General features: G+C 40.0%; 1 protein-coding gene across 1 annotated transcript; it reads right to left on the bottom strand.

The window, feature by feature from the left end:
• Positions 1–12,499: 12,499 nt before the first annotated feature.
• LOC104435621 lies at positions 12,500–13,522 on the bottom strand. Its single transcript, XM_010048336.3, has one exon. The coding sequence runs from the start codon at positions 13,360–13,362 to the stop codon at positions 12,853–12,855; it is 510 nt and encodes a 169-aa protein (XP_010046638.2). The 5' UTR covers positions 13,363–13,522; the 3' UTR covers positions 12,500–12,852.
• Positions 13,523–25,151: the final 11,629 nt, after the last annotated feature.

Raw genomic sequence — 25,151 nt, 5'->3', positions numbered from 1 at the left:
TCTGATTTGTATGAGCCAGTCGTTGATGCTAGATACTTCCTGCAACAATTCTTTGTCTCTGGGTGAAGTAGACTTCTGCAGCATGAGGATCTACTTTGTATAGCCCTCTAACTTTGTTTCCTATCTTCACGGTTGTGTTGGTGGTGCTATCCTTGATATATACACCAATTTTGTTAAAGATAAAGGAACAGGATAATCATCAGTTAACTTTGATACTGATAGAAGATTTTTCTTAATCTCAGGAACAATCAGCACATCATTTAGAGGCAAAGCATCAATTGTAGTATTCAGTATTGCATTACCAATGTATCTAACAGGTAAACACAGACCATTGTCTATCATGACTGTATCAGCATTGTTATTTTTAGAAAGACTATGAAGTATACCAGCATTAGGAGTAATATGAGCTGTTGCTCCAGTGTCTGGATACCACCCTTGATCATTTGTCTCCTCAATGTGCAATGCTGCTAGTGTTGTTGGTATCTCCTCAGCTTGATAGGAGTTATCAAACCGATACCAGCAATGCAAGGCATCATGACCAGGCCTCTTACAGATCTTACATTCAAGTCGAGTATGTTCTGCTACTTTTTCTATTTGCACCCTTCTGTGAAGAGTTGAATTTGATGCAGGATATGACCCGGTATCAGAATATCTTTGTGCTGATGCATTGTATGGTCTGAATCCTTGAACAGGACCCGAGCCAGAGGAGGTATTGAGTTGTTTGAACTGCTGATTTTCTTGTTCATAGTTTGAGTTATTATTTCTGTAACTCATGTTTCTTCCAAGATAACCAAAGTTCCTGTATCTGGCATTATATGACCTTCCTCTTTCATAATTTCTTCCTCCTCGATTATTTTTCCTTGACCCTCTAAGGATAGTATTCCGTTGTATATATTCTCTGTCAGCCTCTTCTTTATGTATAGCTTCAGTTTTCCTCTGGCCATAGTAAGCTAGGTTAGGGCTGAACCGATTTAAAGAGCAATTTCGTATCCCGGCTTCGAATCTCTAAGTGTGAGATTACTTCATCATATTCTGGTTGGGGTTTTAGGCAATAGATTGTTGTTTTAAAATTTTCATACTCAGATCCCAGGCCTTCCAGAACTCCAAATAGTTTTGTGATTTCATCAACTGGTTTTCCTATGGCATTCAATTGGTCACATATTGACTTGTAATCCCTGAGGTATGCTGATAAAGTTCGTTCACGTTTCTGGCAAACCTGCAGTTTTCCTCTTAACTCGAATTCCTTAGCTCGACACGTGTAAACCGATTTAGCAGAGTTTGCCAAACTTCATAAGCAGTATTTAACCCAATTATCAAGCTGAGTATGTTTTCTAATACAGCACCACTAATCCAAGAGGATACGAGCTAATCTGTTTTTATCCAGTCATTATACTCAGGATTAGGAATCTCAGAACTTTGACCTCCTTCTTCGACCTGCACTGTCTTCGCAGGTGATGCAATTTCCCCATTCATAAAGCCAAACAGATCTTGGCTCCTTAAAAATCTATGAAATTGAGCTTGCCATAGAAGGAAATTATCCTCAGCTAGTTTGATGGTAACAAAATTCGAGATATTAACATGAATAGGAAATGGATATCGCAAACTTCTTGCTGCCATTCTATTCTTTCCAGATCTTTGATCAATTCCAATTGTAGATACAACTTCTACTGGTTTGCAGTACAATGCCACAAGTATACTGCTGATGAAGATTTAGATGCAGATGAAAAATACCGATTCACAGATCTTGATGGAAGATTCAGATATCTTCAGAGATCAATGAAGTTTCGAATCTAACTTCAATCTGATGTAGATCCAAAAGACTTACGGAATACCTTCTGAGGAATCCAAAGGTTGAATGCACAGCAGCAAGATGATTTCTTCAGGATGCAGACGGCTCTGATACCGTTTATGCGCAAAGAAGAAGTTAGAAGTCTTGGATGATTGAGCAGTAGAGAGCTCTTGAGATGAACACTTCTTTCTGTATTTTCTTCTATATTTACAATCACAAGAGTTAGCCTTTTATATTCAATGGCTATCTCTAGAAACTACTTTTACAGGTATTGAATCAGTTGAGAAATGGAAAAACTAATTAACTGAAGCAAAAGAAACTAACTAACTTCTAGTACCGAAGTACACCAAACTAACTACCGAGACTTGCAGCTTATCCAGAGTATTCGAAACAGAGCTTTTTAGCTCACTGTTACAGATTATCACTTTAGCTCACTTAGTCTTCTTTCTCTTTCTTTGATGCTAATAGTAGCCCATTTGCTCCTCTTTCTTCTTAGCAGCATTTATATTCTCTACTTCATCTTCTTCATACATTTTCTCTTGGTTGCTCTTGCATATGTTACTTCCCCTGTCTGTAGTAGTCTCTGTAGTGCTTCTGTTCTTGCTGTTCTTAACACTCGCCTCGTCATCATGAAGTTTTTGCAAATAGCCTTCATCGGGGTTTGAAAGTTTTCTCCAGTTACAATAGCTACCCTTATGCTCCTATCACAGCTTTTGTGCTTTTATGAGAGCTTCTATGCTGCTATCAGAGCACGTATGCTACTATCGCATATTTCTTTGAAACAACAACATCCCGCATCATTGTTTACATTTTGAAATTTGAGAAAGAGATTTAAATTCTTCAATCAAGCTTATCTCAAATTCAATCCACATGAACTCAACAAACTCCTATATAAATTGATGCGAAAAATATCTCAAATCATGCCCTTGATTTTGAACAAACAAAATAGTATTTATGAGCATTTTAAACATTTCGATCGATAAACTGCTCAACATTTCATGCAGAGCTTTAAGGGCATGCTCACATCATCCAACGTATTTTGATATTTTCCTATAAATCCGATGTGGATGCATAGAGCAGAATTTTCAGACCTTTGAAAGTAGCATAGAATCTAGGTAAAGTTTATAAATTTCAAAGAAGCATATGCTCTTATCTGTGAATTTTGCTCCTATCAGCGAAATTTGTTGCTATCAATCTGTAGTAATTATTCTTGGAGAATCTTCAAACTTCACATGACAGATTCTCTTACCACCTTCATGTTCCTGTAAAAAAACATAATAATTTATGTGAGATAGTTAGTATATCAATAACATATCTTCCTTCAATTTTTGGATCAAACTTGCCTACAATATCCCTCGTGGTCCATCTCAGAAGAATCGTGACAACTTGGAGATGTGAAAAGCTAATTCTGGGGTCAAGCGAAACAATATTGGATTTGGGTCACTTTCGTTTTTGTTATATAATCGTGTTAAAACGTATGTCAAAAATTGCCTACTTGTCTACATGAGTATACTTAGATGAACCTACATACGAGAGACACGTAGCGACACCATCCAATGGCCGCTGCTCGAGCAGTTCGCTAATTCTCGCTCCAATTCAAGAAGCCTAAACCTAAAAGGTCAACCTCCAATAGAGGTCAGGCCGAATCCTCCTGTAAAGCCAGAAAATCTACTTTGAGATTGAAGGTAAGCCTAATACGTGTATCAAAGAAGCCCATTTCAAAGTTCCGGTACCATCTTTGTTTCTTGCCACCGATATTCCAACAGAGCTTTTATGATACACAAGCTTGCGAAGTTACACAGATCGGTGACTTTCTTGCCTTATGTGAGTATTGAATAGCTACCATATAGTTTGGTTCTTTATTTACAAACATGCTGAGTGCGTACTACATATTCTATTCCAAAAAATTATGATAGGACAAGATAAAATATCATTCAATTTTAATGAGCTTTAGCTCACATAAGTTTGCCGCTAGAAGCAGGTAGAACGGAAAATGCAAGATGCAATCCTCAAGATCTTGCCATCCGACAGTACGTGCGTGCGTGTGCGCGTGCGCACGGGAAGGTGGTGAAACCCGGATGCCTCGTGGAGGTGGGATGGGCCTATAAACTTGCCCTACATGGGGCACGAGGCGAATACACAGGCATCCGCCTTCTCCGCCTCTCGCCATCCTCACGTGCAAGTGTCATGGTCCAGAAGTGCCCGTGACACAGGCAGTTGCGTACACCACAAAAACGATTATGAATGCGTGCGTGTTGGGGGTCTTTACTCCAATGTATAACCCAAAAAGTCATAAAGTCCGATACTTAGCTTTAGACATATCTGAGTTTAGTTCAGAATTCTATTATGATTTGTAAATTACCCAAAAAAAAAAAAAGGATATAACTTCAAATTTAAATGTAACAATCCTCTTCAAGATCTAGTATGTTAAATGCTAGAATTATTTGCATTAACAAATAATCAACTAGAAGTTACCAATTAGATCTCTCAAATGTTTAAATTTACAGTTCAAAGTCATAAGCGGGACTCCCGATTGGATTTCAAAGTTAGCCGCCATCCACACCGGAAAAATTGGTGCACCATGTACTGTTATAAACCAATTCCTTTAGCTAATTTTGGACCTTGTAAGTTCTAAACTGCTATGTTGGACCATTGCAACCCAGGATGTTAAGAATCCAATGGGTATTCCTTCCTCATGAGGAAGAAAAATATAGGGGAATTAAAAAGGAGTTGGGTGTGTGGGCGCTGGCGCACTAAAATAAGGAACGTAATTCAGTCAGCCCATCTAGGTTACCGGGTAAGTGGGGCAACCTCAACTCTGAGAAAGAATACCTAATTTTTTATTTTATTTTAGGGCAAAAAAGTAAAAGAAGAAGAATCTACCGGTACCGCCGTCCCACGCGTGATTTTCTAGTCTCTATCCTCTTCGGTGGCTCCGCTCCTGAGGATTTGTTGATCGAGAAAGAAATATATCAAGAAATAGTACTCAATTACTCACTTCTCTTCTAAGTTGTTTGACAACAGTAAACACCCATCCATAGATTTCTAGCTCTGAAAAAGTAAGTCTGAGGTCAATGAGATAAGGCGAATAATTGCCGAAGCCTAGCCTTATTTAAGCATATCTTATCCACCACTTTTTCCCTCCGGATGATTCCCTTTCTCGAAGCCTCTATCAAAATCAAAAGTGGACTGACTTTGTTTACAAAGGCTTTGGTCGTTCTTGGAAACATGATACACGAGAACAATATGAACGCGTCTCATCTCCACCCGTATCCTATTGGAAATTTGGAACCAACGAACACACACATATTAAATCACATTTCATCCAACAACTTAAGTTTTTAAGTAATTGACAGCAATCTCACAAAATTTTACATAATATCGGAACAAATTGTCCTAGACTAAAATCTCATCTACATATGTGTGCGTGTGTGAGAGAGAGAGAATAATTAATTATCAAACAATGCTTTCATGCAACAGCTTAAGTTTTTAGAAGAGAAAATTGTTCAAAAAGTCCTAAATATATTGCATTTTTGCTAATTTAGTCATAAATCTTTCAATTTTGTCAATTCATTCATAAACCTTTATACTTCTTGTCAATTAAGTCTATTCAATCAATTTTGGCCGGAAATTACTGATGTGGCCGATCAACGCTAATGTGGTGTTTGTTAATGATATTTTAATAATTTTTTTTTGCATTTTTAATGTTTTTTCCATCTTCTTCTTCTTTTTTCACTTTTCTCGTCTTCTTTTTTCTGGGTTTAGGGTTAGGCCAGCGAGGGTTGATATAAAGTCTACCGATACCCAATCTTTTTCTCGCCTATAAAAAGACTTACCTATTAGTACATGTTGTATGATGCTATTACAAAGGGATAATAAACCCCTTTCTTTTATTGTTCAATTGGATGCTGATGCTGCTTCGATCCAAGGATTGAATGCCAAGTTTTAATCCGCAAGCTGTGGGGGTCTCCTTTACATGCTGATATGTTAAAATATGTCTCAAGTTTAAGCCCGAAGCGAATTGCTGAATTTTGAAATATAAATTAAAATAAAAGGGTAACAAAGCTTTTATGTCGCAGAGGAGACCAAAGAAGCCGAAGACGTTAGCTTCATGGGACCCAAACACACACACGTATAAAAAAGGAAATTCACTTTGGCATAAGCAAATTTAGGCGGTGGTTTGTTATGTGGTGGGGCCCAAGGTCAAAAGTTTGACCTTGGGCACACACATATATATAAATCGCAATCTCCAGGACGTGTTCTTTGAGCTTGGTCGTCGCAGCAGCTTTACGAAAACCCTACGAAGCGTCCATGATCCGCGAGGATTCCGAAGCTGCCGAAGGATTCACGAGAAGCTGCACGCCGCCGAGAGGGAGGAAAGCCACACATTGAAGCGTCGTTTTTACTCTGAGTGCTGTGGGTGTTCTATTCGCAAGAGACATTCATAGGTGCTGGGTGCTTGGCTTTGGATCTTCGTGTTGTTTGTACTACGAAACTTATTCGTGATTTACATCCAAGAAAGATTGATGTATTGGGTATAATTGGGCTTGGGAAACACCGAGAGAGTATTTGAGTGACTTGAGTGTGTAATCTTCTTGTATCGCTTGATCTATAGTGAAATTCGATACTGCTCTGTCCGTGGACGTAGGTCTTTACGATTGAACCACGTAAATCTGATGTTCGATTTATTGTCTTTTTCTGTCTATATTTTGTTCGATCGCTCACCCCATCGCAACATGATGCAAGAAAAACTCTTGCATTGAGCAATTAAGGAGATATTCAGAGGCTTATAATGAGTTGATTTCTCTCTCTTGGCAAGCTAGCCGTCCGGGATGAGTTTTTCCACTCTTAACGCATCGATATAGTATTAGGGCCACTCCTTAGACGCTCGCCTTCTGACACTTTGTCCACAGGACTACGGTCCCCTTGTGGCGGTCTGAAATTGTGCCCTCGGGGCCTCTGTACGACGTCGTAGAATCCTGAGGAGGGGGAGGCAAAGAATGATGCAGGCAAAAGTTTCACGTAGAGTAACGAAAGAGATATCCTGGGACCTACAATGGCTTGGATTCCCTCACCATCAATAGAAGGAAAAGCCCCTCACTCCACTTTTTTCCTACTGCCCTCGTTATGGTGCACCATGCATACACACTACCGTCGGACGTCCCTTTCTCGAAAGAAGTCGCATTACCTATAAGTCACTTTCGTCTAAAATCTTCAGCACCTAAACAAATGGAGACCGACGCGAACCTCGGCACGTGTCCCGCGGTGGATAATCATTCACCATCATCATCATCATCATCTATGCACATGGTCGTGGAGACAAATGGAAACAATTAGCCGAGAATTGACAAATCAGGACGCGCCCCTCGTTTACTCGTCAACTATAGGTAGGGATGGGGTTGCAATGGGGGCGAGAACGGGGATCACGGCCCCAGTCCCCGCCTCGCCGTAGCTGCGTGAGGCTTGGCCTCGCCTTGGCTGGGCGAGCTTGGCCTCGCCAAGGGCCGGTGACGCTTCGGCGAGGTCGCCGGCTCTCGACGGTTGATCGCCGGCCATGGCCGAGGCCGGCGACCGGCTAAAGAAAAAAGAAGAAGAAAAGAAGAAGAAAAGAGAGAAGAAAATGAAAGAGAGAAAAAGTGTTCCTAAATTTTGTTTCAGAAACAAGAAACAAATTTTTTTGTTTCTTGTTTCTATTCCATATGTGTTTTCGGAAACAAAAAAATAATTTTGGAACAAAAACACAAACAAACGCGTTTTTGTTCCTTTTTTGTTAAGGAACAAAAAAATAAAAAAATTGTTTAAAAACAGAAAAAAGAAATCAAAACAAACGGACCCTAAGGGTCCGCATGGTAACATTTATGTTTCTCCCAATTTCTATTCTTTTGTTCTCCGGAACAAAAAAAAAATAACATAAATCCGTTTGGTAAAACTTTTGTTCCTAAGAACAATTTCTCTATATTTTTGTTCCCGAGAACAGTTTTGGAATATAAACAAGAAACAAAAAAAAAAAAGTAGCTTCTTGTTCTCGAGAACAATTTCTAGAAATAAGTCAATTTTCTTTTTTATTTTTCTTTTGTTCCTCTCTTTTGCCGCGGCCACCTCCAACCACCTGGGGCGATCACCATTGTCGCTGCTACCGCCACCGCCGGCCAGCGGCGGGCGGTCAGCGAAGGTCGATGGGCCACGGTGGTGATGGTCAACGGCCAGCAGTCGAGCAACAGTAGTGGCCAGCGGCAACAGGCGGCGGCAACAGGCGGCGGCAACCGGTGGTCGGCGGTCAGCAATCCATGAGCAAGAATAAAAAATGAATAAATACAAAAAAGAAACTGTTTCATACCAAATGCATTTCTATTCTTTTTTAATTTCTGAAGTAAAAATTTTTGTAGTTACCAAACATCTTATTTTACTCAGAAATTGTTCCCCGGAATAGAAATATAAATGAACTATTTCTAAAAAAAAAACTCTTCCCTAGCCAAGAAGCGTTGTCATGCGTAGCCTAAGTCCCTGTTTTAACATGTATCTTGTAAAGTCAAGCCTCGCCAGCTCGGCCTCACTAAGTAATTAGGCGAGGCTCACCCTCATCGGATATGTATTGCCAATCCTAGGTAAGGTTGAACCCACTAGAGGTGTGCAAAAAGGAGTACCCAAACTGGGAACCGCCCAAACCGATTTGATCTAGTTTTAGGTTCCTAAAAGTAGAGGGGAACCAAACCAGATTGACTACATATACTTTTTTATTATTTCTTCAAAAAAATAAAAGTAACCAACTTCCTTTTTTTTTATTTCTTCATAACATAGAGCATCAAGTAGCGGGAAAAAAAGTGAATGGGTCAATTGGATCGGACTAGGAACCAATCACCCCTAGAACTCACCGGTGATTGATTAAGGCAAGCTTCACCAGGTAACCTAGCCGGCCTTCAACTTTAGCCTGTTGTCGAGGCCCAGCAAGCTAGAGGAGGAAGAATGGAAGAAAATAAAATGAAAGAAAATATATATAGACACACACACAATAAAAACATTAGAAAAATAGTATTATTAAAAATTATCCATGTTAGCGTTGGTTGCGCCATTTAGAACGATGAATGCTCACATAAGCAATTTTCAATCAAAATTGATCAGATAAATTCAAATGACAAAACATGAAAAGATTTGAGACTAAGGCTGCGTTTGTTTGTATTTCTTTTTTTTGTTTTTAAACACTTTTTCTGTTTTTTTGTTCTTTTGTTCCCAGGAACAAAAAAAAAAAGAAACAATTTTGAGAAACACTTTTTTTCTTTTTTTCTCTTATTTTCTTGTTCTTTTTCTTTTGGCCGGTCGCCGGCCTCGGCCATGGCCGGCGACCAGCCGACGAGGGCCGGCGGCCTCGCCCGGCCACGGCGAGGCTCGCGGCCCCCGGCGAGGCCGAGGCTCGCCGTCCCGGCGAGGCCGAGGCTCGCCGTAGCCGGGCGAGGCCGACCTCGCGCCGGCACGGGCGACCTCGATCTCGCCCGAGATCCGGCGAGGCCGACCTCGCGCCGGCACGGGCGAGCTCGATCTCGCCCAGATCCGGCGAGGCCACGCCTCGCCCGCCGCCGGGCGAGCTCGGCGTCGCCGGATCAAGGCGAGGCCGACCCTCACCGGCCGGTCGGCTGGCCAAGGCCTTGGCCGGCGACCGCCAAAAGAAAAAAAAAAAAAATGAAAAAAAAAAAAAAGAAAAAAATAGAAAAATAAGAAAAAAATAGAAAAAATAAAAGAAATAAAAAAATTATCCAAATTTACCAAACATGTTTCTGTTTATTTTTTTATTCCGGAACAAGTTTACCAAACGCGTTGTTTTGTTCAAAAATTGTTCCTGGAATGAAACACTTTTTTCTATTTCATTTCCTAAGAACAATTTTTAAACAGAAACGCAAACAAATGCACCCTAAATTAACAAAAATATAATAAATATAGGATTTTTTTGAACAATTTTTCCTCAATCGTTTACAACATAGAAATAATGAAAGATTGTTTTATCTGTTCTTTCAATAAGCTGTAATATAGGTACAAATAAGTATAGTAGGGATATATGACTTTCATCATTTAGTAGCGTAGTTTATTATAATCTATGAATTAAAGCAAACTTAATGATTATTTAGTCAAGCAATAAACTTACGTGCATGCGAATAGTGGAAAATTATAATTAACAAGATAATTTCAATCCGTGCTATTTCCACTCCTTTATTGGCTCTTGACACCATTTTTACATTGAATTAACTATATTAACCCTTCCAGATCCCACTCTTGATTTAAGATTATTTCTTACCTTTTTTTTTTCTTTTGTTTTAGAGATCAAATTACACATGCTTCTCTCAAACAACATTTACTAAGATTAAATATGAGGCTTCTCTTGATTTAAGACTAAGGTTTTTTCCTTTTCTTTCTCCATCTAGAACATAATCGGTGTACCTCTTTTCCACAAAAAAAAAAAAAAGTTTATTTGGTTGATAGCTAACTAATTATTGTGTTTTTAACAAAAGAAAACTAATTATTTTGTTGATGAGTGGTATATTTCTTTTTTTATTTTGTACTAGGAAACTATTATTTAAAAAATAACTTAAGCACGAGTAAGAGGAGTAAATTGCATATAATGTATACATCAACCACAATATCAATCTTCTAGTAAATCCCCAAAAAATTGTACAAAAAGTCGAAGTAAAAATATTTATAATCATGAAGATAATCTAGGGAATAAAGTAAACATTTGTAGATAAAATTAATATTTTTTTACTCTGATATATGATTAGTTATTGCTTATATTATAATAATGGAAAATAAGTTCATGAAAAGACAAATATGAAGGAAACGTTGAAATGTGATGGCCGTAGAAGAAATAGCTAGGGTGAAAAAAGTTAATTGGAAGGGCATGGGTAAATTTTTCTTTTATTAAAATTGAAAAAAAAAAGACAACGGATAAGAAATAATCTTAAATCAATAGTGAATCCGCGAGGGATAAATTAATCAATTCAATATGATATGAGGTATCGTGAGCTATAAATAGATGGAAATAGCGCAAGCATAATTTTTTTTATCAATAAAGATGAGCAACTGAAGGCATTTTGTTGATCCTTGAAGTTGTGAAATTATTGCTTTCACTCGTTCTAGCTCTAATAAGTGATATAGCCAATTCATTCAAATTAAAATCGAAGATGCACCATGATCCTTTTTTCTCGGGAAAATTTTGAATTAACTCCCTTCACAGATCAAACCATCGATCCGTGCTAATATTAAGCCAAAACTGGGGGATTTGATCTCTCTTTCCAATAACATTTTCACTTATAGTAATGATGAGGTCGCCCATTCTTCTTCCTGTTTTTTACCTCTGCATTAAGAACATCAACTTGAGTAGTTGGTGTTTGGTAACAAGATTTTGATGTGGTTTTTCTTTAATTATGGCCGTGCCCATAATTAGATTAAAGTAATCCAGAAGATAACTTCAAGTGATGGGGATCGAGTCACGTCATTACCGCCCCGGAATTAATTAGGATTATGACTTAAAAGCTAGGTTTTAGTGCTTGTTGCCCAGGTGCTTGAACATACTAAATAATTAGCAAGTGCTATTATCCAATCGTGGCATTGTGTTGGTGTAAAAATGCCAAAATCGCGCCTGGCCCCTTCAAGGAAACGGTACCAGATAGAAAGAGAGCATGTCGATGATCCAATCGTGTAGTAGCTTGTCACTCAATTATTTGACACGGTCAATTAGCGATTTAGCATCCCTTTTGACGTTACTCGTTGCTAGCAAACGGACGACACGGCTTAGATTCGCCTTCCCAAGATACCCCCGGTCGCCAATTAAAAAAAAATATATCTAATATCTTAATCAATTCAACTGATATTCTTGATGGTCATTTTCGAGGCCATTGCTAAATATTTACGCGTGTATAGCGTGTCTATCTTAGATGAAATTCTATGAAGTATAATCATCATATGTTTTGAGATATTCTTGTGTACGACCCTTTATTTTTTTCTTATAGCAAACATGATCATAAGCTGTTACAATAATATGAATGTTTTTATTTTTATAATAGATATTCGAAGGCCAATTGTTCTTCAATTGTTTGCCTTGGACCAAATTTTATTTAGTATAATTAATATATCTTTTGAGATATTCGGTTATAAGGCCCTTTCTTTTCGTCCTTATACTAAATATATTATTGCATGCCGTCAGAATGATACAGATACTTTCATTATATATAACAAATATTTGAGGGCCAATTGTTCGCAAAATCGAATACTTATATGATTTTAAATTTTTTTATAAAAATCCTCGACTCACCGAAATAATTTTTACATCATAGTTATCCTGTTTATCAACGATAAAAGAAATAAAAAATCAAAAAACAAGTTCACACGGAAAGCTGTCCTAGCTTCGGGTTTTTTTTTTCTCTCTTCGGGGGGCTCAACTCAATTAATGCAATAATAGCTCGCGGGTAGCTTTCCCACCTACCGACAATTCCCATGGGTCCTCACCACTTTTGTCGTCTTCCGGAAGACCTCCACGGCCATCCTCCATCCTCGTGCATTCTTATTTTGCGAAGTCTCGATCCATCCTCATTCATTTCGTCTTTTCTCTTCTCCGGAAATTGGCATTCGGGAAAAGGCAAAAAAGAAAAAAACGGAGGGCAGAATTGGAACATAAATATGCTCTGCTTGTAAGCGGAAAAAGAGAACCAAAAACGCATCCACCGCGATCGAGAAAGGAGAGAGATGAATTACATGCAGAGAGGAGAGCCGTCTTCTTTCCTTCAAAAAGTAGCAAGAACAGAAAACACAACACCCCAAAAACACCAGATTGATCCGTGAAAGAAAGAAAGAAAGAACTTATGGGGGAAAATGAAGCTTGTGCCGATGTGAAAGAGAGCGAGAGACGGAGAGAAAAAGGCTTTGCGTTTCTCGCTCTCCATCTCCAGCACGGCCTAAAGCTGTATCAAAAATTTCCCCGACCACAATATACGTGTTCCGAGCATATGATATAACTGGTAATAATAATATTTTAGTCGAATCGACAAGGAGCCAGCTCTCTGTCTCTCTGTATTCTCTCTCTAGTCTTCGAAGCCGACTTTCTTCCAAATGGCGTTCCGGACGCGACGTAGATCTCTCCCCTTGAGCGTCCTCCCGACGCCCTCGTGGACGGACAGCGACGCGCCCCTCCTCCGCGCCAAGAACTCGTGCGGCGGTACCCTATCCCCGTCGTCCTCTACCTCGCCGTCGCTGCCGCCGAAAACCTCGGCGCCCTCCCTCCCCCGCTGGTGTTCTCCGTAGTCACCCTGCAGGATCTTGGACCAGTCCGGTATGTTCACCGGCAACGACGCAGCCGCAGCCGCAGCAGCCGCCGCCGCCGCGGCCTGCGAGGGCGGGGCCTCCGCCGCGGACGACGGCCTCCTCTGCAGCTTCTTCAGGGACCGGGGCTGGGGCTTTCTGGGGTCGTAGGGGGCGTCGTCGGAGGAGGACCAGAGGAGATCGGGCTCGTCGAACTCGAAGACGGCGTCGTCGGGAGCATAGGGGCGGCTGTGGGCGGGCGTAGGCCGGGAGATCATTCTCGAGGCGGCCATTGCTGAAGTTCTTCAAGTGTGAACGAGGGAGGAGGGAGGGAGAAGGAGGAGGTGGAGTGTAGGAAGTTTTCCTCTGCTGGAGGGTGGTCGCATTTTTATAGTTGCGTCGGATGGAGTGATGTGATCTGCTAATTAAGGATAATCTCTCTCTCTCTCTCTCTCTCTCTCTCTATCTCTCTCCACTGGTTTGGACCCACGAAGAAGTCTCTCAAAGCTAATAAATAATGACTGGAAGACGACGACCTGCCATGGGTCTTCTCCTTCAGCGGGGGCGCTACCACATGGGATCGGCACAGCTCAGCTCAGCTCCTCTGCAGATTGCTTTTACCAGATCCATGCAAGCAAAAATAAAATGCTAATTAAATGATATTATTATCGATTCATCATTGCGTTTCTCTTAAACCCAATAGAAAGAAATTGCTTAACCCCCAAAAAAAAAAAAAAAAAAAAGATCCGATCGTGACAGAGTTTGAAAATGGGAAACATCGAGATATGCCGTTGCCCTTCGCATGTGCAAATTATTACGATGAGATGAATCATATTTGTGCGCGTGTGTTTGTGTGGGCATATTTCAAAGTTTCGCTCCCGCATGTAGTTTGCATCGTTGACTTTGAAATTGTTCTTGTTATTTCATTGAACCGGTATTTTCCCGTTGCTCAATCGATCCATCCATAACAAGACATTACATAATCGTAAAGACAATTAAAATCCTGTTAAATATTTAGGAATACAATATTTTAAGGCCAATCGATACCAAATATAAAGCAATGATCAACAAAATTTGCAAATCGGATTGTGAATGGGAAGTTGTGATAAGCCGACCCGAATACCCCAAATTAGATGTGCAATCAATAGGTTCTCGACACCATTTTGACATATTCAAATTCGCATCATTTATAAATGCCCTATTGGCTAAGCAATTAACTGGAAAATCCCATAGGAGATAAAACAAATATCCATGAATAATGACTACGGAAGAGGGAGGATCTCACGCAATACCACAATCCGTCAAAAGCGCGCCCTTTGATCGCTGAAGAATGACACGACGTGACCAACATTAAGATAATACCGTGACTAGTAATTGTACACGAGGCGACACGTGGAACGGACCAATAGAAATTAACTTCGACTTTCCGATTTCGTTTCGCCCTTCCGACGGAGGGGAAAAAGTTAGTTGTGTGAGAGATTAGCAATAGTAATGGATAGGATAGACGACGACGACTTTATCCGCCGGTTCCTCCTCGAAAGTCGCGTGGGACACGTGGACCAATGGGGGCGTCCCCGTCCGTGGCGGATTTCCTTTGCACACAGGATTTTAGGGAGGGCGGAAAGGTAATTGTGATCTCTAACTTTAAGACACCAACGTTTCTCGGAAGGTTCGCGTAGCGTCAAGTCGCGGGTGGGGCGGCCCACGCGTTGCGTCACGACCAATCGGGATGGAGATGTCTATGTTGCGACACGTCACCGGGCGCGAGCTCCGCTCTTCTTTCTTTTTTTTCTTTTTTCTTTTCTCCCTCTTTTTTTTGTCGCGACGCGGGAAGTCTATCCGAGGATTAAATGAAATAGCTTGGTCAGGCGGATGACTTGTCCGACCCCGTAACTATTCGACAGCTGGAGAGCTTTAATTGACAGCGGTAAAAATAAAAAAAAAATTTAACTTCGGTCGGGGGGCTTTGCCTTTATTGTTTTTTCCATTTTCGCTTTTAAACTTCTACTTCTTTTGTCAGCAATTCAAACTTCTGCCTCTACGGATGTCACGGGAGTTTGTTTTGTAAGGAAAAGTCAAAAATAAGATTTTAAATTTTCCCGTCAGAAAATCGAAGTACCTTTTTAAAAAAAAATTAAGCAAATTTTGCATATCGATATCTTCCGATTTAGATTTCAAATTTGTTTGATGTTGTGTATTTGTCTTCTTCTTTTTTGTCAATGTAATCTTTACCTTGTATATACTTTTGTTCAAATGGATCTTTTTCTTTGTCAATTTTTTATCCCCTCATTTTCCTCGCTTTGACCGTATCTTCTAGCCAAGTTTTGGCCTCAAAAAACCTATATTTGCTGCTAAACCGAGGCACAACATTTTAAATCCGACACGTCTGTTGCTTCGCCGGAAACTGCAGAAGCACGCACGAATCCTTGCGTGCTACATGCCCTTAAAAATGATAATCACCAACAATTTTGACTCTATTTATCCATTAATTCGCACCACTAAATAACCGCCAACCTCTTACTTTAGTAAATCTTTTGTAAACTTTACATTTTAATTTTACTACATGAAAACTTTTCATCATTCACAAATAGATCAATTTGATTGTTCATGCTCACTTCCACATTTATTCGGAGTTTGATGTTGATCTAAAAAAAATTTATTGCACAGCAAAGAGCACAAAATCAATCATACACGCACACCTAACATGCCCGAGACCTAGTATTATTAAACCAAAGTTCTATTTATCTCATTTATTGTATTTGCTGTTTAGCACTCGTATAGAGATTAGTTTAGCTTCAATGGAAAGACATTATAAAATTTATCAAAGGAAAAATGATTATAAAGAGGTAAAAATAAAGAAGATAACAAAATCCACCATCCTCTAGAAATTGCACTCATTGAAACTTGTTAGTTGTCTTTACGGTGCAACAACCAACTTTATCATTGCATTATTTGTAAGGAAATAAGTAAAATTCTTCTCTCATTTTCTATTTCTCAATTTAAAAAAATGTTTTTTGATAAAATATCTACATAATATTTATTTCACGGAAAAGAATTGGTATAACATTTAAAATAATAAAATGTCAAATACTATAAAAAAAAAAAAAGAGAGTATCTGGTGAAAAAAAAAAAGAATTGGTATATACTTTTATTCAAATTGATCTTTTTCTTTTTTTGGTGAAAAATGCAAATGAAGATGCTGATGATAACTATCATATCGACACCATGTCATTGCTACGAATAACCGAAGGAGATGGATCTTTTGTTTGATCATGTGTTAGGCGAAATTTGATTTTCAAACTCTTTTAAAGCAAATGCACGGTAAATGCGACTTAGGGCTTAATTGAGAATTTATGGTATTAAAAGGCATCATGGGCCGCTAATTTATCCCTTATGTAACCAGAACCCTAGCCTCAGCCTCTGGTTAACGCCCTTAAACGAGCCACCCGGGTAGTTTATTTTTGTTGTAGCTGCTTAGGCAATTTAGGTTTCCAATCGACCAAGTCAACAATGTTGATTGACAGGAATTTCTATGTGATTTTTAGCTTACGTATTAGGTGTTGTAGCCAACTCGAACCTAGGACTTGGGAAGGTTCAAGGAACCGGGAAATCTGCAAACTAGCAACTTCCGATTTGTAAGAGGTTTAACACACCACAAGAGTTTTGGCAAATTTTATAAATATCTATGACGAAATTATTCTTAATTAAGCATGTCTTACGAATGACATGAGTGCGCTTATTATTAACTCCACTCTTTATTTTAAATTGAATAAGTCAAATGTTTAAAGACATACAATACAACATGTCTAACTTTCTCATTCCCCTCATCTTTTCCAGCTTGGAAAAATGTGGAGAAAAGCAAATGACATCGCCGCGAAAATGGGTGAGAAAATTATTTAGATTGTTATTTATTTTTTTTAAGAACTTTTCCTTCATTTTTGGCATGATAACTTTTCTCTTCAAGTGTTTTTGCAAGTCTCTCCGATAAAATACATAAATACCAAATTACACTTCATCTAACTGTTTAAATTTTAAAATAGTTGACAGTGATTTTATAAAATCTTTCATAATGATCCTATAAAATCTTTCACTTCCCTTTAATTCAATCCTTCCCTTTCTTCTTTCATGCAAACAAGGAAAATTAACTTTCTCCATGATACCCCTTCTAAAGCTTCTCTTTTCCCCCGTATCATCGCCCTCTACCGAATAAAGATTTAAAGCCGTGTCAATTTTTATCCCCACATTTTCCTCGCTTTGACGGTATCTTCTAGCCAAGTTTTGAACTCAAAAAAACCTATATTTGCTGCTAAACAGAGGCACAACATTTTAAATCCGACACGTCTGTTGCTCCGCCCGGAAACTGCGGAAGCACGCACGAATCCCTTGCGTGCTACATTCCCAACTCAGGCCGGCTTTGCCTCCAAATTGGAATCAGAACAGACGAGAACCGTCGGGAGGGAAGAAGCCGGGAGTAAACAAATCTTGCGGAAATGGACAAAGAAAATCCACGCACGGAAGCGCCTTTTGATAACATAGAAAAGTAGGGTTTTTACGATAACGATGCAGTGATTGTTGAATGATGGATATGAAGATGCCTATCTAACTTCATTAATACACGTGATTAGTAGTTGATGCAATAGTTTAAGTGAAGAGATAGGCATCGTTAGGAGAGGAGCTTGGGCGCGTACATGGGATTTACACATGGGATTTGCACATGGGAATTGATTAATCGAATGGAAGTGCAGCATTATTGGGCGATATCATCGATAAATTAATGCAATGAGATTCTAGTTCTACAAGGATAAGTATGTCAGCATTTCTTTATTGTTGTTTCCTGCTTTCAACCGCGTGTTTATCAGTAATAATTTAGGCATTTTCCCTATCTTTTTCCAGTCTCCTCCCCCCTCCCCCTCTCTTTTGTAAAGTATAGTTTGGTTTGGTTCATCTTGGCTGCTGATGGAAGGTTGAGGTTGGCTCGTCAAAATTTGATAGCTCAAGTTGAATCGTAGAAAATTCGAAGTTGACATCTCCTATACAGTTACGGTTCTGCTGACCGAAACAAGAGGATAGAAACATGCAACAGTAGAGGTGTTACAATCTAAAACTAAACCAAACCGGAATTGATGCGAATCAAGCTGAATTTTCATGTATTTTTATTCCGTTCGGATAATATAAAAATAGTTTCTTTTATTCCGATTCAGATAGTTTTGGTACAGCTCAGTTAACCAAACCAAGTTGAAAATCTCCTATTTACAACTTACACAATATCTCTCATTTTTCATTAAGACTCTTTTTAATATTTCCAAAAAGAAAAAACCGAACCGAATCTACCTTTCAGTTCAATTCAAATTTAATACATGCCCAAACGATTTGGTTCGGTTCTAATTTCCTGAAAACTTGAACCAAATTGAACCATTGACACCCCCCATCCCTATGCGACATTATTTAGGGCCGTGCAAGAACAAGGAAATAACATTTTCCATCAACTATTCACGGCGAAGACCGAGCTAGAATTTCCATCCTAGGCAATGGAAGCAAGATCATTTGGCTAACGCATCACCAACAATTAAACATAAAGTTGTTGATGCCAGGCATTAATTAATTATGGTAGCATGTGCAAAAGCGCGTCCCACGAAAAGGTTTGCTCTACTTAATTTGAATTGAATCGTGAGCTTTTAAACTAGTTCGTACAAACACAAAAGAATAGTACACAGCTTATCTGTTTTCATTGTTGGCTAATATGCTACTTGACTGTTTATTAACTGCCGCTAGTAGCTATAAGTATTAGGAGGATTGTAATTCGAGCAAAGGACGGTCAATCAATCATGTACACTTGTTGTAAAAATGTATCTTCCTATTATCTTTACATTCCAATGCCCTTTTACATGGCCGGTCATGATTACCCTTGGCCTTCGTACTTTTAATTTTCTCATCAATTCACGTTTTATTTCCGAGAATTGGTAGAGAGCCCCATACATCCTGTGTCGATTAGTTCACTGATCAATCTTTTAAAAGGTACTTCGGCGTAGTCCCTAACCGGGGGACCTGTTTGCTCAGTTGGTTAGGGAACTGTGCCGAAGGCATGGCAAACAAGCCGAGGGCCTTTCACCCTCTCCATATCACGCCAGGCAAGAGATAGGGATTTGTTATCCTATACCAGCCCAGTCATAGCCTGTGTTTCCACAGACGCAGTGTTTCTAGGATTGGTTACCCACCTTCATTACCTATGGACCCCCTAATTCCCGGTCTATGTTTATCCAACTGACTAAGAGGATGGGGAGGCAAGTACAGGGTCTCCCTCCCCAGGGCAGATCTCCCGCCTTTACCTCCATTGAGTAGTTTAAGGACTTGCTCGGGTCCCACCTTTGATCAATCTTTTAAAAGTTACTTTGTCGACATTGTTTGGCAAAAGCAGCTGTTTATATGTTTTCTTTTTCTTTTTCCTTTTGGCTCAAATGCGGCTTAACTTGAATTCGATGTGAGTGAGCAATTGTGATTCCTAATTAGAATTTGGTCAACAAAATATCTTGTTGGGACTTATCCCAAATGGAAATCAACCTAGAGACCTTTTTCTTCATATATGAACGGCATCCGCTGGAGATTGATCTTTTCACCCCTTCCTGCACACTGCATGAGCACTTCTCTTGTGTAAATAACGTGGGCAAACAATTATCGAGAAAAAGTACGAACATTATACTAGCTGGTGTTGGCAAAAGTTATGTATATAACGGCATTTGTAAACGTCGACAGAAGCGATGCATGTCATTGGATTTATAAATGAGGGCAAAGCTTCTGGTTATAGCCGCATTTGTAAAATGTTGGTAAAAAGTTTAGGATATAACAGCATTTGACCGTGTATTTACTGACATTCTTTGTTCTGTTTTAGTGTTTATTTAGGTAAAACCTTACAAACAATCTGGGGATCATCCTATTCCCAGTATGGGAAATCTCATCTTCAAAGCACTTCAATGCCATGTGAGAAGGAACACTTCCCCTAAAGCTCCCACTGTTTTCTTTACACATGTTGACTAGCGGACCCAAGGGCAAACACGAAATGATGGACTAATTTAGGCCAAACATAATCATACACAAACTACAAATGCCAAATTTGGGCACCATCAAATTAATGGCTAGGGCGGCGGTAGCAGCTAGATGCGCATCGATAGCGGTGGGTTGTAGTGACTTGGATAGTAGGGGTGAGCGGTTCCAGGTTCCGGTTCAGTTCCGTCTGGAACCTAGAACCTACCCTCGGGTACAGGTTCTAAATTTTTTGGAACCTGGAACCTACCCTTCAGAACCAAGAACCTGGAACCTACCCGGTCACAGGTTCCAGGGTCGGTTCCAGGTTCCAACAGATTCTTTTTTTTTTTTTTTAGTTCATTTTCAGAGTTGAATTATAACGTACGCGCATATTATCGGAATCTTCAGCACTTGTCAAGATGCTGGTTGTCACCGATCTTTCTTCTCAAACCATATGTTTTTATCAAAACATAGAAATCTTTTGTAAGTCCGTGAAGAAGTTTTGCTACGGTTAACCTGTTAACAAATTAAAAATTACAGTTATCTATAATGCCGGATGTTGGCTAATGGATGGCATTGAAACATCGGCACACATAATTGAAACTTGAAGAAGGGTAACAAACTCTCTGATTCTATAAATTTGTTGGTTGAGGTAATGGCACTTTACGCCAAGTTAAATCCTTTAATTCGGTTAGAAAGCACAAAGAGAGAATCAGGAATCAAGAGCTTTTGCTTCTGAAGATAATCAGCGGTACAGTTAATGCTCATACAAGTAATCTATAAAAGCCTGTCCTTCAGCAACCTAATTAGTGAGATTCATCAAGTGCAGATTAGTACATAATTCAAGGGTTAGAGCACGAGTTTTAGTCTACAGTTCTCCTTCACCAGCAACATCCAAGAGCATAACTACTTGAATAACACCGGGTCCAACGGTGTAATAGCTGTACATCTCTAATTTAAGCATAACGTGAACAAATTAATTGACATGGTATGCATACTCATCCAAAAAAAAAAAAAAAAAAAAAAAGAAAAACAAAACACCGAATGAATTTCCTCTATCTAGAGTCGGTGCACTTAATCGAGTGTCTATGCTTCCGAACATCTAAAAAAGTGCCTATCTATCGGTGATAGTGCTTACGGCATGAAGAATTCCTTTTGTGGTGACATCAAATGCTCGGTTTGTGCCATTTGTAGCGTTTATCCGGTCGATAATTCTCTGCTGTGTGCATCTTGATTAAGATCCATTTCTCCATATGTATAGCTGAGGGAATCCCGAGTACTCACCAACAGCAAAGTAAGGTTCACTAGCATCCAAGTAGTCTTTGACATAGCCACCCCAAAAGCCTCTAACAAAATCGAGCCTCCATCCATCATACCCAATTTCGCTCGAAAATGGCATGGCACCAACAGACTTGCCATAGTAAGACCTTTAATATATTATCATCGCAGAAACGAGTTTTGCATGAGAAGCAAGGCATAAGTGCAACCATATTAAAAGTCGAAATCATCCGCGGAGGGTCAACTCAAATGTGGAAGGCCCGACACAAAGAGGGTTAGAACAAGGAGAGAGGGCACACTTGGAGACACACACTTAGTCAAGAAAAAACAAGGGGAATAAAGCCTCAAAAGTATTAAATAATTCACAATAATGAGGAAGTCAAACACTAAAACTTAGCTCTACTAGCATTCACAACCAAGAATAAAGTAGCATGCACTTGCAGGGGCGTCGGGAGCGAGAGGAGGACCCGGCGGCGGGGGTGTCGGGGCTTCTAGCGCCCCGAGCGGGGGCGTCGGTCGGCGGGTCTTGGGCAACGGCGTCGGGCGTCGCGGGCTGGCGTTGGGTCGTCGGAGCGAGGCGGAGACAACGGCAGCGGCATCGCGGCAAGAATGGTGGCTTACGGCGTCTGGTTGTAGCGGCGGTGGAGCGAGAGGAGGACCCAGCCGGCGGGGCGTCGGGGCTTACGGCGCGCCGGAGCGGTGGGTCGCAAGCGAAGACGAGCAAAAATGCAAGGAAAACCTACCGTATCGTCGAGCTCGAGAACTCGTAGAGCTTGCCCCTCGGGAGAAGATGATGAGTGCAACCTCGGCGTCGCAAAGGACGGAGAGCTCGAAGGCCTTCTTCATCGGCCCGTTCTTGCGCCGAGAACGTCACTGCTTGCTCATGTCGTTCTCTATCCTCTTCATCTGCGTCTTCCCCCTCACCATTTCCCCCTCCCTCTCTCTCTCTCGCTCTCTCAAGCCACAAAAAACAAGAAAGAGATCAGAAGAAGAAGGCGGGAGCGATTGACGGCGACGAGCGCTCGATCGAAGCTCCGAATCGGAGTGGCCGCGGAACGGAGGGCGTCGCGCGGATCAGGTCCCGGAAAGCAAGAGATCGGAGACGGCGCCGGGAGGATGCGCTCGTTGAGAAAGAAACGGAGGATTCTAGAGAGAGAGAGAGAGCGCAATCCGAAACCCTAGGCGATTCGGGGCCGGAACCGGAAAGAGAAGAGATGGAGAGAGAAGAAAAGAAAAAAAGTTGGTGGGCAAGAAGTGACGTGAGGGAGGGAAAAGGGGCGAAAAGAAAAGAGAGAAAAAGAGAGGGGAAGGGGGAAGAATCCGCAGAGGGGGAAATTTGTGGGGGAAGTTAGGGTTTTTTTTTTTTTGAATTATATGACCGGTTCCGGTTCCCCTTTTCTGGGAACCGGGAACCGGAACCGGTCTCCTTGGAACCAGGAACCGAATCGGAACCTCCGGTTTGGTTCTCCAGTTCCCGGTTCTACCCGGGAACCGTGCTCACCCCTATTGGATAGTGCGGAGTGGCTGTTCGAGGAAAAAGAAGAAAGGTAAAAGCATAAAAACGAAGGACCAAAGAAAGAAAAACGATAAAACTCATCTTGAAGGTTAAAGTACGTGGCGACGAGAAAATTGTAAGATGCCTAAATTTAGAGGCTTATGAATTCTGCGTGCTTGGCATAGTCTAATCCATTTCTACGTCTTCTTAGTAGCAAGGGCGGATGTTAATCACCGAGTTCAATCAAATGAGCTTATAACCACGTGCGACATGAAAGTGGTAGTTGTGAAAATAGCACCCAAGATCTCCATAGCTAGAATTAAGAATATATATAATCAAGTAAAAGAGATTTGCGTGCCTAATTTGGAATTCATTGTTCTTGATGAGGAATAATGACGATTCAAAGCTCAAGTATTTTTCCTCTATTGCCCTCTGTATTACTAGCTTGATGAGATTACTCCTCACTCTTAGCATTTAGTAAACGCTCCCAATGTGAGGATATTTGCGCATCAAGGTAAGCAGAAAAACTTGAACATTATTTATAAAATTTTAAACCATAAGCCCTCTCATCATAGGTGGAGCTTTACTCAGCTCATATTAGCTAGCTCGATATTAGATTAATTAAAAACTTTATATCTTACTTTATTATACCAATCCCATAAAATGGTAAATTACAATATCAATTAATGTAACCCATATAAAAAAAAAAAAAACTCTTACATTTTCTTACTTAGGCTACTATACTAAATGCGCATCTTTATACTGGTAAAGGAGATAATTCTTAACAATCAATACGATCCTATAAGTTTCAAACACCGAATCATGGTCACGAGTGCTTTTGACTCTATTGACATGGATTCAATATGATATTATAACAAATGAATAACACATTATAGAAAGTAATACCTTATGTGTCACAAAACTCTTTGTCAATCAACATTCTCTTTCCTTAAGTATAACTAAACTTGATGTATCACTAGAGAATGTCTTTATTATTCCAATGAATATATATATGTCTTATTTTTATTGTTAACATTTTTTATGTATAAGAAGACATATTCTTTTAAACTCCTGCAAAAGGAAGTCCCACATCGCCTAGGAGAAGCCAAGCCCCTCTATTTAAAAGCCTCCAGGGCTGCCTTCACCTCACGAGAACTCTTTTGGGGATGAGAACCTTAGTTTACATTAGAGCCAGGTTTCGATGGATCCGGGTATATGTTAAGCCCCTACGAAAGGAGTCCCACATCGCTTGGGAGAAACAAAGCCCCTCGTTGAAAGCCTCCATGACTACCTAGATGCTTCTAGCCTTTACTCAAGATTTACACGGTATCTTAAGATTTTTATCAATATGTATTAAACATGATAATAATGCAATCATAAGTACTTTATTGAATGTAAAAAGAGTTGATATATGTCAAAATGTTACTAAATGTAACAAATACAAATATAAACTTTATTAGAGCAAAATCAAAACAGTTCATACTAAACAACAGCATTCCATGATACTCCTAAGCCCATGCTAATGACATGTCATTCAAATACACAATGGCGAAGACCTTTAATTAGTGGATTTCTAACCATATTATCTGTGAAGTATAAAGGTAGTTTCAATAACCATATGGTGTAACTCTATATTAAGATAAGCTACTAATATCATGATCACTTTGAAAAAAATCTTTAGAAGAGGCTGAAAAAATGTTTATTCATCGTCTACTCCTTCTCTTTAAGTGGAATTCTTGGTTATCAATCTAGTTTTAAACTTCTCAATTTTTGCTTTGGAGTCTCTTAGGGTGCGTTTGGTAACGTTTTTGTTTAAAAATTGTTCCAGGAAACAGAAATAGAAAAAGTGTTTCTGTTCCGGGGAACAATTTTTTGAACAAAAAACGCGTTTGGTAATTGTATAAAATTTCTGTTTCTGGAATAGAAAAAGAACAGAAACACGTTTGGTAATCGGGAATCGATGGATTAGGGTTTGCTGCTCTGGTTTTCTCGAATTCTTCTGCAATGGAGAATGATGTGAACCAAAGCTATAGGAATGACAAGGGGTTGAATTCTCGTCCTGCACCCCCCCATTCGAACATGAGGACCCCCTCGGTTCGCCCTTCCTTGGATGCGGATAACCGTGGAGCTCCGTCTGCATCGCGCGTTCCAGCGAACCCGCGTAGTTCCTCTGCTGCTCGTTCGGGCCGTCTGAACAGGGGTAGATCGAAGTCTAAGCGGCCCTCTTCAAGGGGAGCTTCTAGACCTGTTGCTGCTCGTTCTTGGGCTTCAGTAGCAAGTGCGGTGAAC

The sequence above is a fragment of the Eucalyptus grandis genome, chromosome 1, assembly GCF_016545825.1.
Source record: "Eucalyptus grandis isolate ANBG69807.140 chromosome 1, ASM1654582v1, whole genome shotgun sequence".
NCBI classification, from domain to species: Eukaryota; Viridiplantae; Streptophyta; class Magnoliopsida; order Myrtales; family Myrtaceae; genus Eucalyptus; species Eucalyptus grandis.
The sequence above is the reverse complement of the archived record's forward strand: the minus strand, read 5'-3'. Positions and strand labels throughout refer to the sequence as shown.

Coding starts and splice junctions, on each gene's coding strand:
- LOC104435621 (XM_010048336.3), bottom strand. CDS start 13,362: ATGGCCGCCTCGAGAATGATCTCCCGGCCTACGCCCGCCCACAGCCGC.